This window comes from Barbus barbus (genome assembly GCF_936440315.1).
Source record: "Barbus barbus genome assembly, chromosome: 38".
Lineage (NCBI taxonomy): Eukaryota > Metazoa > Chordata > Actinopteri > Cypriniformes > Cyprinidae > Barbus > Barbus barbus.
The window spans coordinates 2,712,128-2,728,645 of NC_136716.1; the positions used below are offsets into that span (position 1 = coordinate 2,712,128).

General features: G+C 39.4%; 1 protein-coding gene across 1 annotated transcript in view; it reads left to right on the forward strand.

Annotated features, from left to right (window-relative positions):
* The window catches only part of LOC306857345 (uncharacterized protein MYH16), a 54,877-nt gene that overhangs the window by 3,326 nt on the left and 35,033 nt on the right, over positions 1-16,518 (forward strand). Inside the window, exons 2-5 of the mRNA XM_079397251.1 lie at positions 5,776-5,982; positions 8,887-8,991; positions 13,863-13,949; positions 14,030-14,175. Of these exons, the coding sequence (XP_079253377.1) occupies positions 5,776-5,982; positions 8,887-8,991; positions 13,863-13,949; positions 14,030-14,175 (545 nt within the window). The remainder of the gene's footprint in view (positions 1-5,775; positions 5,983-8,886; positions 8,992-13,862; positions 13,950-14,029; positions 14,176-16,518) is intronic.

The window sequence follows — 16,518 nt, forward strand, 5'->3', positions numbered from 1 at the left end:
TCAGAATTGTGAGATGTAAACTAATAGGTTAGAGAACAAAAATGTAATTGCGAGAAAAAGTCAGAACCGCGAGATGTAAAGAAAAAGGCAGAAGGTGAAATGTGAACTCAGTACTGCGAGAAAAAAAAGTTCGAATTACGAGATGTAAACTCAGAAATGCAAGAAGTGAAAATTGCGAGATGTAAAGAAAGGCAGAATTGCAAGAAAAGTGAAAATTGTCAGATGTGAATTAATAGTTCAGAGATATAAACTCAAAATTGTGAAAAAAGTCAGAATTCTAAGATAAAAAGTTGCCATAACCTTTTTATTCAACCTGTTCTCATGGCATAAACGTACCTGGGTGCACTTTTTAGCGAGAAGTACCTTACTGCACGTCCACGAGAAATGTCCACTGAGTGGCGCTAAATCATGTTTTCAATACGTAAACCCTGCCACGTTTTTATTACGTTGATATAGGTACATATTGCAGTTTTTTTTTTATTACGTTTCTTCAGGTACGTTTTGTGGCGGTTCAGAATTCAAATATCCGGGGACCGTCGCTAAAAGTTAATGCTCTATCGTATTGGAAATATACCCTACACCAAACCCAACCCTAAACCTACCCGATAGTGTTGACAAATGCCAAACTGATATAAATACGCATTTATTGATGCAACCATACTATTTGAACTTCCTTATATGCAGATTTGAAATGTTTTGTCGAACCGGAGCTCTTCACCTCTCAAGTACGTCTCCGTACTCCGTGAGCTACCGAACAAACCTACCGTTTATGAAAACCCATAGATATGAAGCTGGATATGTGTGATGCTAACATTCAAAAGCATCAGTTTTCAAATTTCCCAGCATATTGATATTGTTTTGAAGTTAGAACATGATATTCTTCAAGTAATTGTGCAAAAATTATGCTTTATTAATCGAAACTCTGTAAAAAGGAATAAAAGGCGTTGGAGTTTTACTGCCTCTAGTGTTCATTTATTTTGGAAAGTGCAGTGATATATGTACTTATTAGTACGTATTTCGCGTCTCGCTAAAAAGTGTGCCCTGGTACGTTTATGCCATGAGACCAGGTAGTTTTTATTCCGTGGTGGAAACAAGTTTCCAACTTAAAATGTTCTTAGCAAAAAGTAAAAGAAAAGTGCGTACTGCACGCTGTTTACCAAAGATAATGTGAAATCCCGTACTTGCGCACGTGGAAAAGCTTTACGGTCTGGACGCTGGTGCAGGTCCTGAGGTGCAGGGCTGGATTTGTGAATGAGGCCTGTCCCTGGAAGAGGAAATACACAAACGGCATGTCTGCTCTACACCCTTCTATGACAGTGCTTTATACTGCAGTAAAATGCCCATTAACAGTCATTAACTCATCACTTTTGGGCCAAGAATTGAATGAAATAATTGAGAGCAGATTCAGATATGGTAAAATCCTAATAGGCCTGCTAGTGCAAGACATAAACATTTATTTACTGATGTTTTATATTGTGCAGTTAAATGCAAAAATGTTCAAATACTCATGGATTAAAGCTAAACTTCCATAGATCGGTGCATGTCATATATCACATGTTTTCCAGTCTCACAAGCTCATTAAACAGCAGTTTGATATCACAGATGTGCTGTAATCACAGCTGCTCCAGTGTTTCCTATGAGATATAAACTGAGGAGTTATTGTTTAGAGTAATTCTTTGTTTTAACGGGCCACATTTTATCCACACTTTCTAAATATTTACGTCATTTTAGGAGTTTTTCCACACTTAATGATTCTGTTATGTACCGCCACCCAGTCATGAACCTTAAACGCAACAAATATTACTGAGAGGTCAGAAGACTTCTACACACGACTCTGTTTTCTGAGTGACACCTGCATCATACGAGCAGGTAACATGTGGTTTAACAGATCTGTGTTTTCTGAAGCCCATACGGTCGAGTCAGAGCATGTTTCTCTAATGCAATCCTAACCATGTGCTCTTGGATTCAGAGAAACTTCTGTCCTGACGCTGAAGTTTGAGAGGTTACAGGATGTTGAATGAGGGCTGTTATGAAGAACCATTTCTAAAGAAGTGATCTGTTATCTGCAGACATACATGAGTGAAAAAAGTTTATGCTGTTATGCTTCTCTTGCTCCTGAAAGCAACATGCCTTTGAAATGCAGAGGACAAAAGTTTGGGTTTCATGCCATGGATTTAGTTGAATTTTTTATAAATAAAATTAGATTAGAGGTAGATAAGAATCAGTTTTATTACCATTGTGCAGACACAGTACAAGTACAGAGCCAATAACTATTCAAAAGTTTGGGACCAGTAAGATTTTGTAATGTTTTTCTTCTCTTCTGCTATAGGCTGTATTTATTTGATCAAAAATATAGAAGAAATTGTGAAATATTATTACAATTTATAGTAGCTGTGTTCTATGAGAATCTATTGTAAAATGTAATTTATTCCTGTGATCAAAGCTGTATTTCCAGCATCATTACTCCAGTCTTCAGTGTCACATGATCCTTCAGAAATCATTATAATATACTGATTTGCTGCTCAACAAACATTTCTGATTATTATCAATGTTGAGGCTGCTTCATTTTTGTGGAAACCATGATTCATTTTATTTTCAGGATTCTTTGATGAATGAAAAAAAGTTCATTTATTTGAAATAGAAATCTTTTGTAAAATTATAATTGTCTTTACCATCATCTTCGATCCATATAATGCATCCTTGCTGAATAAAAGTAATAATTTATAATAATTTTATTTTCTAATAATTTACAATTTTCATATAATAAAGAAAATTCAGAAACCAAGTTATAATAATATTAATAATAAATACATGACATTAATTAAGCTATTAATAATAATAATAATAATAATTAATACAATTATTAATTTGATTTGGGTGTTTTTACCACCCGTCAGAGCTTCTTCTCAGCAGTTGGCATAGTATAAACATAAGAAAATCTACTGACATTCATTCATATGAAAGTGGGAAGCTTATATTGTTTGGGTATAATTTATGGTCATATTTGAGGCAGATTGTGAAGGCGTCATCAGTGTGGGATGATTACCATTCAGTTTCATGAAGAGGCCACCATAATGGTCACCATTATTTAGTCTGAGCAGTTGAATCTCAGCCAGTGGGCTTCAGGCCATAAATCACCGCTATGGTATGTGGTTGAGTACGCAATTCACCAAACACAAACTACATACAGCATGTCGATTGCATGTTGATTTAGTCACACCTGTTGAGATGTAATCATCGTCCGCCAGTAATGGGTCTTGGTTCACCTGTGGTAGATATAAATGCTTGATGTCTAAGCACAGAGTGTTTTGTCTGTAAAAATGAATGGCAAACACATTTTTGCATAGATTACAATAATAGCTTTGTTCTTCTGACACTCTCAAACATTTTCCAGACTGTAGGCATGGATTGGTTTTTTAAATAAATGCACGAAACGGACCGAAAATCTCTTGCAGCACAGAGATTTAGCTTCATTCTTTTGATTAACGTGAGTTCTGTTGTGACGGCACAAAGACACTCACACAGTCTGTTACTCTACACCTCGACATCAGACAATCATCTCTGCACCTGTTTCTGTCCGACCGCGGCAGGACTTCAGAAAGACGCCGTCGGTGCTGTGTAGAAACACAGAAGGCGTCCAGCTGTTAGAGGAGGGTGAGACGCTGCTCAGAGATGGATGGTGTTTGTCAGGTCATGTCTGTTGGGCGTTCGCTCTCGGATGAGTGACAGGTAGAAGCTGAGAACGAGGAGCTGGACTGGGATAGTTTGACCACATCCATCCCACTCCATCAGGTACAGCGCGAGTCTGCTATATTGATAATGCATGTGCATGATGATGCTTTGATTCCTAAAGAACATAGACCTGTATATGTTTACATTCAATTCACCGTTTTGTTGCTTTGGCTAATGCATCTGGATATATTTTAGTGTCGTAATCAGCATCCTTGCATTGTTTTGATAAATTAGGTCATTTTTAGTATGTGCATAATTTCAAAATTGCAAAATAACTTGATTTTTAAATGCTTTTAAGAAAACGTGAGTGTTTGCAATGCAAAACTTGCTGCCATGATTCTTGCATGCTGTGGATGGGTGGATGAAAGGTTTTAATAGATTGCTATTGGGTTGTTAAAACATTGCTTGGTGGTTCTTATAGGCCAAAGTCAAAAATGTGATATTCACTAATTGGGGCTCAGGGTCCCTCCTTACACTGGCATAATAATATGATAAACTAGATCATATTTGTTGTTAAAAAGTAAGAGCATAATTTCAGAATTGCAAGATCAGTTATATTTTTAAAGGGGTTTTAAAGAAAAAAAAGTTGGTGTGTTTGCAAAAGTTCCTAGTGCTTTGTGGATGGTTCTTAGTGGTTTTAATAGGTTGTTACGCGGTTGCTAAGACAATGCTTGGTGGTTTCGTATTGGTCAAAAGAGCCGTTTCTTGACATTATAATATGATTAATTTTTGTTGTTAAAAAGTGTGTAATTTCAGAGTTCTGAAAATAACTTGATTTTAAATGCCTGTCCAAAAGTTGTTTGAGTGTTGATGGCTGCCAGAATGTTGTTATTTGGTTGCAAAATTGTTCTAGTGGTTTTTAATAGGTTGCTATGCAGTTGCTTGATGGTCTCTTATTGATCAAAGTCACAAGAGCCCTTTCTCGATTCTGATATTCCCTAGATAGGGCTCTGACTTCCTCCTTCAAACTAAGAGTGTGACCCCCCCCCCCCCCCCATCTGTTTTATCATTTGCCAGGTGGCAAGCATAGCAAACACCACTAATAATAATACTATGTATCATGTTTAATGAATGAATCAACTGACCCCATCTGAGTTATAGTGGCACATAATGCATGTGTTTTGCATGTTTTCTACAAATGTTGATACAGATATCCATTAAGCAAGCAATCTATTTATACAGCACTTATAAATACAGCATCTGGAACAAGCTGATCAAATTGTTAGAAAATAAATAAAGGGCCATACATTGAGAAAAATGACTTTGAAACAAATTTGAGTCAAAAATTGCTAGTAAATTTCACAAATAATTACAAAGAAATAAGAATTTTTCGAAGTAGAAGGATTGAAATTGTATTTTCTTTTAAGTCATACTCTAATAATCTTTGTATTATTTATAATTGCACATGATTACAAGCAAGAGGAAGCAGTTTTTGAGTCTGTTACATGAACACTTCCCTCGTCTCCCATTGGTCAACCAAACAGATTACCATTGGTTGAGCTAGTGTTGTTCTGTCTCTTCCAGTTGAGCTGCTCAAACTAAAATATTGCAGTTGGTCCAGTAACATTTTAAGGTGATGTAACACTGCCATTAATGTCTTAGTTGATAAGCAAGTGATAAAAACAGATGCTTTACTAATAAGTCAAACACGAATGACTGAAATCAGAACAGAACAAGCACATTTATGGAGAAATATGCTTGTGGGCAAAACACATCCACTGCCAACTTTGCAAGGACCCTCATACTTGTGTGTGTTTTTAACTTGATGGCATGTATCAAAGTACAAGTTGCAAAAACAGAGCTTTTCATGTCCTGTTGGGACTAGTTTGTTAAATCATCCGCTTCATTGAGGGAAGATCACTTTGTCCTCATATTTTGAAGCTTCTGATCACAAGACTGTTGTGAAGAGCTCAGCTGCTTTACGCTTTGAGCCTCTTTTGTTGCTCTTTTCCTGTCGTCACCCTCTGAAGTGCGTCCCCCGAGGCTGACATGCAGCGGGAGACTCATCCGTGTCCTCTGTCTGTCTCGTCCTTCCCGGAGCAGGAGCAGGAGAGCCTCCATCAGGCCGAGCAGCGCTGCGTTCAGCTGGAGGCGCAGGTGGTGGGACTGGAGGAGCGTCTGGAGCAGGAGGAGGGTGCCGCCGCTCAGCTGGCCTCCCAGCGTCACCGGCTCGAGGCCGAGTGCTGCAGTCTGCGCCGAGACCTAGAGGAGCTGGAGAACACGCTGACTTCTGTGGAGAAGGACAAGCAGGTAGGACTGAGGTTCACAAACTGGCTGACACGTGCTTGACCCATTACAGTGGAGGGACTGCAGCCATTTCTGTTCTTATGAGGTTTTTCCGCGTTGTAAATCATGCATCATTAGTAGTCTGGAGAATATCATATGAAACTGTATTGGAATATTTCATGCTTCATGATTTAGAGCAGAGGAGAGGACCTACAGTTCTTATGGGGACCAATCTAGATTTTGACTTTATTTTTAGGTGTTAAATTCAGATAATAAGGGATCATGCAGGATCACTGGTAAATACTCTATGCATTTGTAAACATTCTGGTAAAACTAAAATGATGGAAAAATTAAAGTTATCTGTAAAAAAGGAACTTTATATCTTACTTTTTTCTCATAAATGCAACTTTATTTCTCATAATTGCAGCCTTATTATTTATCACATTGTGGCTATTTCTCGAAACTTTGTGACTTTGTTTCATATAGGGACTTAATTTTTTATAATTGTGACATTATTTCTCATAATAGTGAATTTTATTTTTCATAACTGCAACTTTATTTCTAGTTCTTGTAACTTTATTTCCTAATATTGCGACGTTAGTTCTTATAAATGAAACTGTTTCTCTATTTCAAGTTATTTTTCATAATTGCAACTTTATTTCCAGAAATTGCAACTTTATTTTTTCATGTTGCCACTTTATTTTTCTGTAATTGCAACTATTTCTTACTATTGCAACATTGTCTCATAATTATTATTTATTTCTCACAGTTGAAACTTTGTTTATCGGAATTGTAAATATTTGTGACTATATTTCTTGCAATTACAAATTTATTTCTGATGTTGAGACTTAATTTTTGTGTAACTTTACCTTTACTTCTCATAATTCAGACATATCTTTCACTTTATCTAACACTATACATTTGAAATTTGACATGAAAATGATATTTGGTGATAGTTGTTCTGGCAGTTGTTGTCAGGATCTTTGGCAATCGTTTGGGTGACATACTATCCATGATAAATGTGTAAAATCCTGCTGCTAACGTTGACATACAGAAGAACAGGTCTGCACGGTTGTTTGCTCCTTTACACTTCAAGCGGAAATGGTTTGGAGTCCATTTGTTGCCATAGAAAAACTGTGGGTAACTTCATGTGTGACCTCAACTCAAGTCTTAACATTACATTCAGCTTTCATTTCTACATTTAAAACAAAACTGTAAAAATATATTCAAAAATATAGCCAGTTCAGTTCCATAGGCGTTGTGTCCTGATGGCAGTAATTGTTACATTGACTGCACCTCATAAAGCTGTGCTGACTTCTAATTCGAGCTAGGTGTGCTGCCTTTCAATTACAGCACGTAGTCCATAATTATTCCAATTATAATTTTGTCTCATCTCTTAACAATTTACAGTAAGTGCAGATGTGTGAGGTTATTTGTCTGCTCATAGTTCTAGTTTATGTCTTGAGTTCAGAGGACAAATGAAAGCTGTGGTATCAGGATAAAAGTATTTGAGGAGCCTCTCTACCCTTCAGGGGCCGGTTGCACCAGCTAGACGTAAAAAAGCTGGGTGTAAGCCCTACGCCCGACGTAGACGATGCGCGCCCATTTATTTCTGATTAAAAGCAACAAAACGCAAAACTTACTGCGATTACTGAATGGCAGGCACTCTACAAATCTAATGAATGGAACTAAAGACGTGAAATATTTCCAAACATACTGTCCATCCAAGCAAGATGTGGAATGTTAGGCTACATTTCTTTTAATAATCCCGGATCATATGTAATATTTTACTACATAATTACAAGCTGTACATAAATATTTTTTTTTATTAGTTCAATTACTGTCGACAGAGTGTTATAGTCAACACCGAGCTCTGCGATTGATATCGCTTATCCTGCTCGAAAAGACCATAAACCTTACAGTTCACATCTGCCAGACATGAATCCTAAAAACTAATAATGTCCGAGCAATTCGTGAGTTTTCACTTTACACCTACCTCTGACTAGGCGTAAGATTTAGTGTCGACACTACGCCGAGATGGTGCAACGGGTATAAATTCTACGCACGACTTAAAGTGCATTTTACGTCCAGGCTAGCCTTACGACCGGGTGTAAGTCCAGCTTGTGCAACCAGCCCCAGGTCTAGATCTGCTTCTCAAAGCTCCAACAGGCCCAAACTCACCCACACAGACACACACATGCACACGTGTGCTCCATTAGTCTCTCATGTCATTGTTGAAACAAATCACATCTGCCACATACAAAGTCAGTATAAGTTTCTTTTTCTAACAAAATTACAGCTCTCGTTATTGCAACTTCACTTTTTCAACTCCAATTCTTTAGTTCTCATGATTGCAATTTTGTTTCGTAATTGTGACTATTTCTTGCAATTGAAACATTATTTCTCATAATTTCACTTAATTGTGACTTTTTCTCATAATTACACCTTTATTTCTTGTAATTGTGATTTTTTTTCCAACCACTTTTTTATTTCTCATAATTGCAACATATGACTGTTTCCCTTAATTACAACTTTTTTTAATACAATTACGATTTTATTTCTTGCCCTTGCAACCTTTTTTGATATTGTGACTTTTCTTGAAATTTGCGACTTTTTCTTGTAAATGCAACTTTATTTCTAGTAATTGCAACTTTTAATTCTTGTAATTTCGACATTATTTCTTGTAATTGCAATTTTATTTCCCTTGATTGTGACTATATTCTCGTAACTGCAACTTTATATTTCATAATTGCAACTTCGTTTCTCTTAATTGTGACTTAATTTCTAATTTTTGTGATTTTTCTTTTCTCGTAATTACAACTTTATTTCTTGCAATTGAGACTTGGCTGTAATTGGAAATATTAATATTAATTGCAAATGTTTATCTTACAAATATTCCTAAATCGGATGCACCTGAACTCTCTCTAGTCCTCAGACTCTGCAGCGAGGAAGCTCTCTGAAGATCTCACTCAGAAGAACGAGCTGGTTCAGAAATTGCAGAAAGAAAAGGAGCACCTGGTGGAGTTGAGCCAGGTGAGGGCTTCTGAAATGGCAGGGAATCACATTCTCTGTGTGTATTTGTTCACGTTCCAGAATCCATCACTCAAAACAGTAGCCTTAGACATATGTTGGACAGTTTTTACCAGTGTTTTCCAAGGATGCTGTAGTGTAAAGGTCAGTCATGAGGTGAGGTAACTAATGCAATCAACACAGGCTGCTCTTTTAAATGGGACAGACCCATCTGGAAGACAAGTTGGAGGTCGTTAACAGGTTAGCGTTCATCCCTCTGGCACAACAGGCCATTTCCGACTTTAACCTGGAAAATAACTTAAAGGGTTCAGGTCACTGCTGTGATTGTTTCTTAAAGAATGAAAAATATTTTCTACAAAATGGTTTATAATTACCATACAAAACATGGCGTTTGACTCAAACACGGCAATAGTAATAGATATGTTTTTTGCATGTCATAAAATTGATGTGGTTATGTGGTTTTGACTCGGTTGAAAAGATGTTCAATAATTCAGAACAAATGTTCTTAAATATTCTAAATACTTTTGTTGTAAGCAATCTGTCTTTATGCATCACTGTTGTGATGCTCGGACATATTAATTAATTCAGAAATACATTAAAATGTAATTCATGCATATACTTCTTTGTGATAACCATTTTTTAATTTATGAATTAAAGTTCATTTGGATATTTTTGTGGGCATGAAGACAGAAATATTAGGGTAATACAATTGTCCTGATATCATAGTCTCAGCCTCAGAAGTCACGCCCACGGACCGCAGGCTAAACATCTGATGCATATGGCACACAAAAGTGGAAACACTTCAGGAGTTTCGAAGTCGTCATGGGATTGGTAGAATTATACAGGATTTCCAGGGGACGTGTGTGTCGCGTTCTGTAACATTCCGCCTAGAAACAAAGATGCTGTGACTCCAAACCCCCTCACAAAAGAAGAAAGCCGTCGTGTTTACAACTGTGACGACGAGCGCTTATCAGGATCAACTAAACGCTGGATTTTCAAAAGTATGTGAAATATTTAAAGTTTGCGGCACAGAATCTTTAAAATACGTCTGAGAGTTTTAAACACCGGTCTGTTATGTGATGAACGAAACGAACTGTGATTGGTTGTTTGACATGTCGGTCAAATGCCCTCATGGGCGGGCCTTGGCCAATGAAAGCTGCCAAGGATTCCAGACCTTCAGCCGTCAGTCTGAACGACTGAGCGAGACTACTGATATCATAATGAAGAAAAAGGTCTCTAAAAGTCTTTTTCATAAAAAAAATTTAATTGGTAGTTTCGCATATTTTTTACTATGAATTAATAATAAAAAAAGCATTAAAGCAGTTTCATAACTGTAGTCTCTCATGAAATTTGACCAACATGGGTGAGAAAACTATAAAACAGGAAATGATATCCTAGAAATATCAGATAGTTGTAAATTGAAATTGTAAATTGTAAGTTGTAAATTGTAATGTGGTGCAACCCCTAAAAACCTAATAATATTTATGATTTTTTTAATAATAATAATAATAAATTACTTTGAAAATATATATTTAAAAGAGATTTGAAAGTAGTGATTGTGTACAGTTATATTCATGGTGTGAGGAAAATATTTTATTACTTTTAGAGTCAATGAATTTAGACTTTCTTAAATATACTGTAAATCCTTTTTCAAATCCAATATCAATACAAAGAGCAGATTTCCAACTTGGCACATATGTTTTTAAAATATTTTTTTGTGTCTGTGGACACTTTTATTTGTCATCGACCCTGATAACTGTCAGAGAGTCACCACAGTCACCGCAGTTTCCACCAGTGACACTCACCAGATCCCAATCCCCTGATTTCTGATCACCGCCACCTGTCAGCACTAATCAGCAGCACTATATCCCTGCACTCCTCCCGTTCACTCACTGTCTGGTCTCAAACTTTCCATGTTGACTAACCTGATCCTTTTCAAGTAGACACTTACCTTTTGTCTACTTACCAGTTGCTCCAGTGTTCCTATGCCTGTTCTCCACCGCTCCAGTTCTCCACTGTCTCCACGCTCCACTGTTACCTCCGGATCCCCCGGATAAGGAAAAAGGACATTCACACTCAGATAAGACCTAGAGACATTGCCATTCCCCGCCTGCTTACCTGGACATTCTGCTCATCTCATTCCCCTCTGCTACTACTCAATAAACCTGTTGATTGTATTGCACTTACCTCTGTGTCCTGTGTCTATCTGCTGACAGAAGAACAGACCAGAATCGACGACCAGAGATGGAGTTCCCAAACCCCGCCACTGCGGAACCCCTCAAAGAGCTGGTCAGCGCTCTTCGAACAGCTCTCTCTCCGGTCACACACCCTCAGTCTGCCTCTGCCAGTCCCATGGCCATCCCTGCAAACTCCAACTTTCACTCTACATAGAGATGCAATCCCATAAATTTTCCAGTGAACGGGCTAAAGTTGCCTTCCTGAGCTCCCTGCTAACCGGATGGGCATTGCTCTGGGCACGAGCCATCTGGAACTCACAGACCACTTAAATTAACTCTTTCGATGCCTTCTCTTCCCACTTCAAGGAGGTCTTCGACCTATCCACCGGCCGCTCTCCATTGCCAACCAACTCATTCCCCTCTGTCATACTCTGCAGATCCGGACTCTGGTGGCCTCGTGTGGATGGAACGAGGTAGCGCTACTCACTGCTTACCGTCAGGGCTTGATCAGAGCCCAGATGGCGATCTTTGATGACACTGTCGGTCTGGAGAGCTTTATACAGAAGGCCGTTAAGATCTCCCAACGTCTCACGGCTTGTCAGCCGGACATAACCGTCCTCACCAGCTGCCTGTCCTCAGGTACCAGAACCTATGCAAATGGATACTAATCGCCTCTCACGCTCTGAGCGTGCTCAACGTCTCGCCACGGGCCTGTGCCTCTACTGCGTAGTTCCGGGGCACTTCATTCGGGTGTGCCCCTCTTGCCCCCCACGCCCAGTGGTGAGTACCCTCCAATTGGAGCCTGCTATCTCTACCCTACCACCGCTAACGGTACAACTGCTCACCCCACGTCATTTCATTTCAGTACCCGTCCTCGTGGACTCGGGATCCTCAGGCAATTTCATCTCACAAGCCCTCATAAAACAGCTTGATTTACCCCGCCAGAGACAGGCCGAGCTGAAGATCGAGACCATACAGGGAAAACTGCTCAGGCGTGGGCACATCAAGTTCCGGTCTCCGCCGATCACTCTGCAAGTAGGCTGTCTTCATCAGGAGAGGATTTCCTTTCTGGTACTGGAGGGACCCACCGTTGATATCATCCTGGGATGCCCCTGGCTATCTCAACATTCCCCCGAAGTCAGATGGGATACCAGCAAGATCCTCCGATGGAGTAAATCCTCTATCCAAAACTGTCTCTTCAACGTCCCTGTGCGTCCCTGTGAGTCCCTGCTATATCAGTCCCTTTTCCATCGAGAGGCAGATAAATGAGGTCACCTTCCATCTTCAACTCCCTGCATGGTATCGTATCCATCCAGCATTCCATGTCTCACTCCTCAAGCCTGTCTCTCCCTCTGTCACAGAACCCGACGAGCCTGCAGTACCTCCTCCTCCCAAGATCATCGAGTAGCCCCTAGTCTACAGGGTGTAGGACATCTTGGACTCTCGGCGACAGGGTGGTTGCCTGGAATATCTTATTGACTGGGAGGGATACGGGCCGGAGGAAAGATCCTGGGTGGCCCGGGAAGATGTGCTGGATCCCTCTCTCCTGGCCGAGTTTCACCAGAACCACCCTGACCGTCCCGCACCCAAAGGCCGTGGCCAACCCCGTCGCCGTAATAGGGCATCAGGAGCCGCCCCTGGAGGAGGGGGTACTGTCAGAGAGTCACCGCAGTCTCCTCCAATGACACTCACCAGGTCCCAATCCCCTGATTTCTGATCACCGCCACCTGTCAGCACTAATCAGCAACACTATATCCCTGCACTCCTCCTGTTTTCTCACTGTCTGGTCTCAAACTTTCCATGTTGACTAACCTGACCCACTTACCTTTTGTCTACTTACCAGTTGCCTGTTCTGCGCTGCTCCAGTTCTCCACATCTCCACGCTCCACTGTTACCTCTGGATCCCCTGGATAAGGAAAAAGGACATTCACACTCAGATAAGCCCTAGAGACTTTCCCATTCCCTGCCTGCTTACCTGGACATTCTGCTCATCACATTCACCTCTGCTACTACTCAATAAACCTGTTGATTGTATTGCACTTACCTCTGTGTCTATCTGCTGAAAATAATGAATTACAGCTGTGAACTGCTCTCATATCCTAATTACTGAGCAAAGTTGCTCCGGTACTGTGTCTGTCACTTTGATACGGTATTTGCTAATGCTTACAAAAGTGCATATCCTCGAAATGACAAATTATTAATTTATGTTTGACCCGGAGAAACCCCCCACAGCAATTTAAGCTTATTTGGAAATAATTACTTCCTAAGTAATCTGTCTTGATGTAGATGCAGGGCACCTCAGATCACGGTTTAGTTCACCTTAGTAAGTCAAGAAGTGTCTTATTTTCCTCTCACCATCTCTTTTGCGCTCCATAAAACTGGTGTGCAGTAACGTAAGCCGGATTTCGAACAGTAGCAGCTCATCTTTGTGATTTACGACCTTCATCAGGAACCATCTCCAGATATGTCAGCTCTTCATTCAAGGAGCATAGTGTTGGTGTGGTGTGCTTTACATTTTAGTTTACTTCACTTTAGACTAGAATGAATGTGCCTTTCAGGATCTGATTTGATTAAGCCATCGTGCTTTCTCTGTGATCGGCCGAATGAAAGCATCCCGGTCAGATGTGAGCCATTCTTGGCTGGAAATTTACACCACATCTGCTCGACAGACCACATGTCTCTGTTTTATTTTTGCAGCTGGCCATCGAGGACTTACAGTGCGAGGAGGAGAAGGTGAACCTCCTGACCAAAGAGAAAGCCAAGCTGAAGCTGCAGGCAGAGGATGTGAGTAGATCAGCAGATCACTGTGGTCCGGGCCATGGATAGATAAAGAAATCACACCAATCTGCTTCATGTTCTCCTAGCTGGAGTATCTGTTGGAGCAGGAGAGGAAACAGAGGACGGATTTGGAGAAGAGCAGACGGAGGCTGGAGGGAGACGGTAGGAACCCTATGGACAACCTGACAGAGATGGGCAAGATGAGGGCCAGTCTGGAGGAGATGATCAGAAGGTGAGGAGACATTTCACAAATGCAAATGAAGATAAATTAACTGCATTTCACAGATGAATCACTGTTATTTAATTTACTTCTGAAACAGTTGTTCTATTGGCTTACGTGTGAACGTGTCCCTTTTTTTCTTTTAGTCGAGAATTAAACAAATAAACCAGAAACTGTGATTGTAAGCGGTGTGTGAGTTAAAAAATCTAATAATTAATTAAATAAAAATGTAAGTTGTAAGCAATCAAATTACATAAGTTATTTAATATTTATTATTTATTTGTATTTTATTTGTATTCATTTTTTATATATTGTTTATTAAATATTGTATTTTTTGAATATTTCATTTGTTTAGTTGCATGTCATGTGACCATTAACCAACATCAGCGATCCGTGAACATTAACATTTATGCGTTTAGCAGATAAGAGCAATATTCATTATATAGCATGTGAATGTGTTGTTAAATGATTAAAATAATATTTTAAAGGAGTCATATGATGCGATTTCAAGTTTTCCTTTCTCTTTGGAGTGTTACAAGCTGTTTGTGCATAGATAAGATCCCTGAAGTTGCAAAGACTAAAGTCTCAAAACCAAAGAGATATTATTTATAAAAGTTAAGACTCAACCCGCCCCTCTAAAACGGCTCATTTAAACACGCCCCCACATGTCTATGTCACGGTGTGGGAAGATTTGCAAAACACCGCCCAAATGTATAGGCGTAACTATTATTCTCGCTGTAGTATTGTTGCTGCCACCGGCGCCATGTCCTGGAGACGCTGTGTTTCATTGTGAAAGTGAAAGTACTTTGTTTGGGCTTCCAAAAGAGGACACAACTAGAAATCAGTGGTTAAGTTGTATTTACAACACTGTTCCAGAACAGTTCAACTCAAATATTAGAGTGTGTGCAGTACATTTCACGGAGGACTATTTCCTGAACCTGGAAGAGTAACGTTAGCCTACAATGCTGGCTTGCACAAAGGCTGTTTCTATAAAGTGGGGCAATTCCAACTTTGCAAGGACAGTCTGACGCTTCTGACTCACAGCCTGTAAGTACGTTTCTGCTAATGACTCTTCAAACGTGAGTTTTGAACAGTGTAGAGTAGTGCTTGTTGTTTGTCATTTCTCCGATCACAAATGGAGACATGGTAATGTTTATGTGGCGCGATGCAACACGATGCGTAAAAAGACAGTATAAGTCATTATAATCAGTAATTATGTCTCCACTAGATGCAACAAATATCTCGTTTATAATGGGTTTTATTGTTTTTGTGTCATTGCGCAGGGACACGGCATCACAATACGGTAAGGGGGCTTAACATTTCCATCTCATGCTTCAGGTATTCGGCCAATCACAACACACTGGATAGCTGGCCAATCAGAGCACACCTTGCTTCTCAGAACGATGAGCTTAGTAAAAATCAAGCGTTTCAGAAATGTGGAGCATAGAGGAGCAATAATGTACAGTATGTGGAAAATAATGTTTTTTTTAACCAAACCACATAAACACATTGCATTACACCAAATACACAAAATAATGTTCTTTTTAGCAACGTCATATGACCCCTTTAAAATCTGTGGGGGGGCTGTCAAAAATGTTAGAGACTTCACTAAAATAAAAATGAATGATCTCTTGAAGCCGCTGATGTCTTAAAAATGGAGAAGATATAGCAGCAAAACAGATGTTTGGACGGCTCTTGTCTATAACATGATATGTGCTTGGAGCGCTACTATCTCTGCTTTGATGAGTTAAAGGCCTCCAGGCTCCTAGAGCTGTTCAGGCTTGTTAGTATGCAGAATGGCGTATATTCTGTAGAAAGCAAAACCAGCTGTTTCATGGAGGCCCCAATTAGAAGAAAAAACCCCAGAAAATTTCTTCTTTTTTAAATATTTGAGTAATGGTGAAAGGGTTAAAAGCAGAGAGATAGTATGTGGAGGAGGAAAAACTGCTCAATATGGCGGATGTATGAATGGAAGCTCCACCTTTCAGTTAAAATAGCCAATCAGCTTTCTGATAGAGGCATCATCTGTTTGTTTATTGTTGATTTGAAGACATACAATATGATATTTAAAATGAATCTTGACCAACAGTTTTGGAGATTTCACTCTTTCTTGAAACAGAAGACTGTTTCCATGCACCTAAAAATAAGTAATTGTGGCTATTTATTGCAGTTGCCACCTGAATGTTTTTTAAATGCAAACGTTTTGTGAGCGAATGCAAAGTTTCTCAGTGGAATGCAAATGTTTGTGAGAAAACGTGCAGTTTCTCGGGGGAACACAATACATTTACTAGAGAATGCTTACGCTTTGTGAGCGAATGCAAAAGGTTTCTTTCTCAGATGAATTTTCTTGAGCAA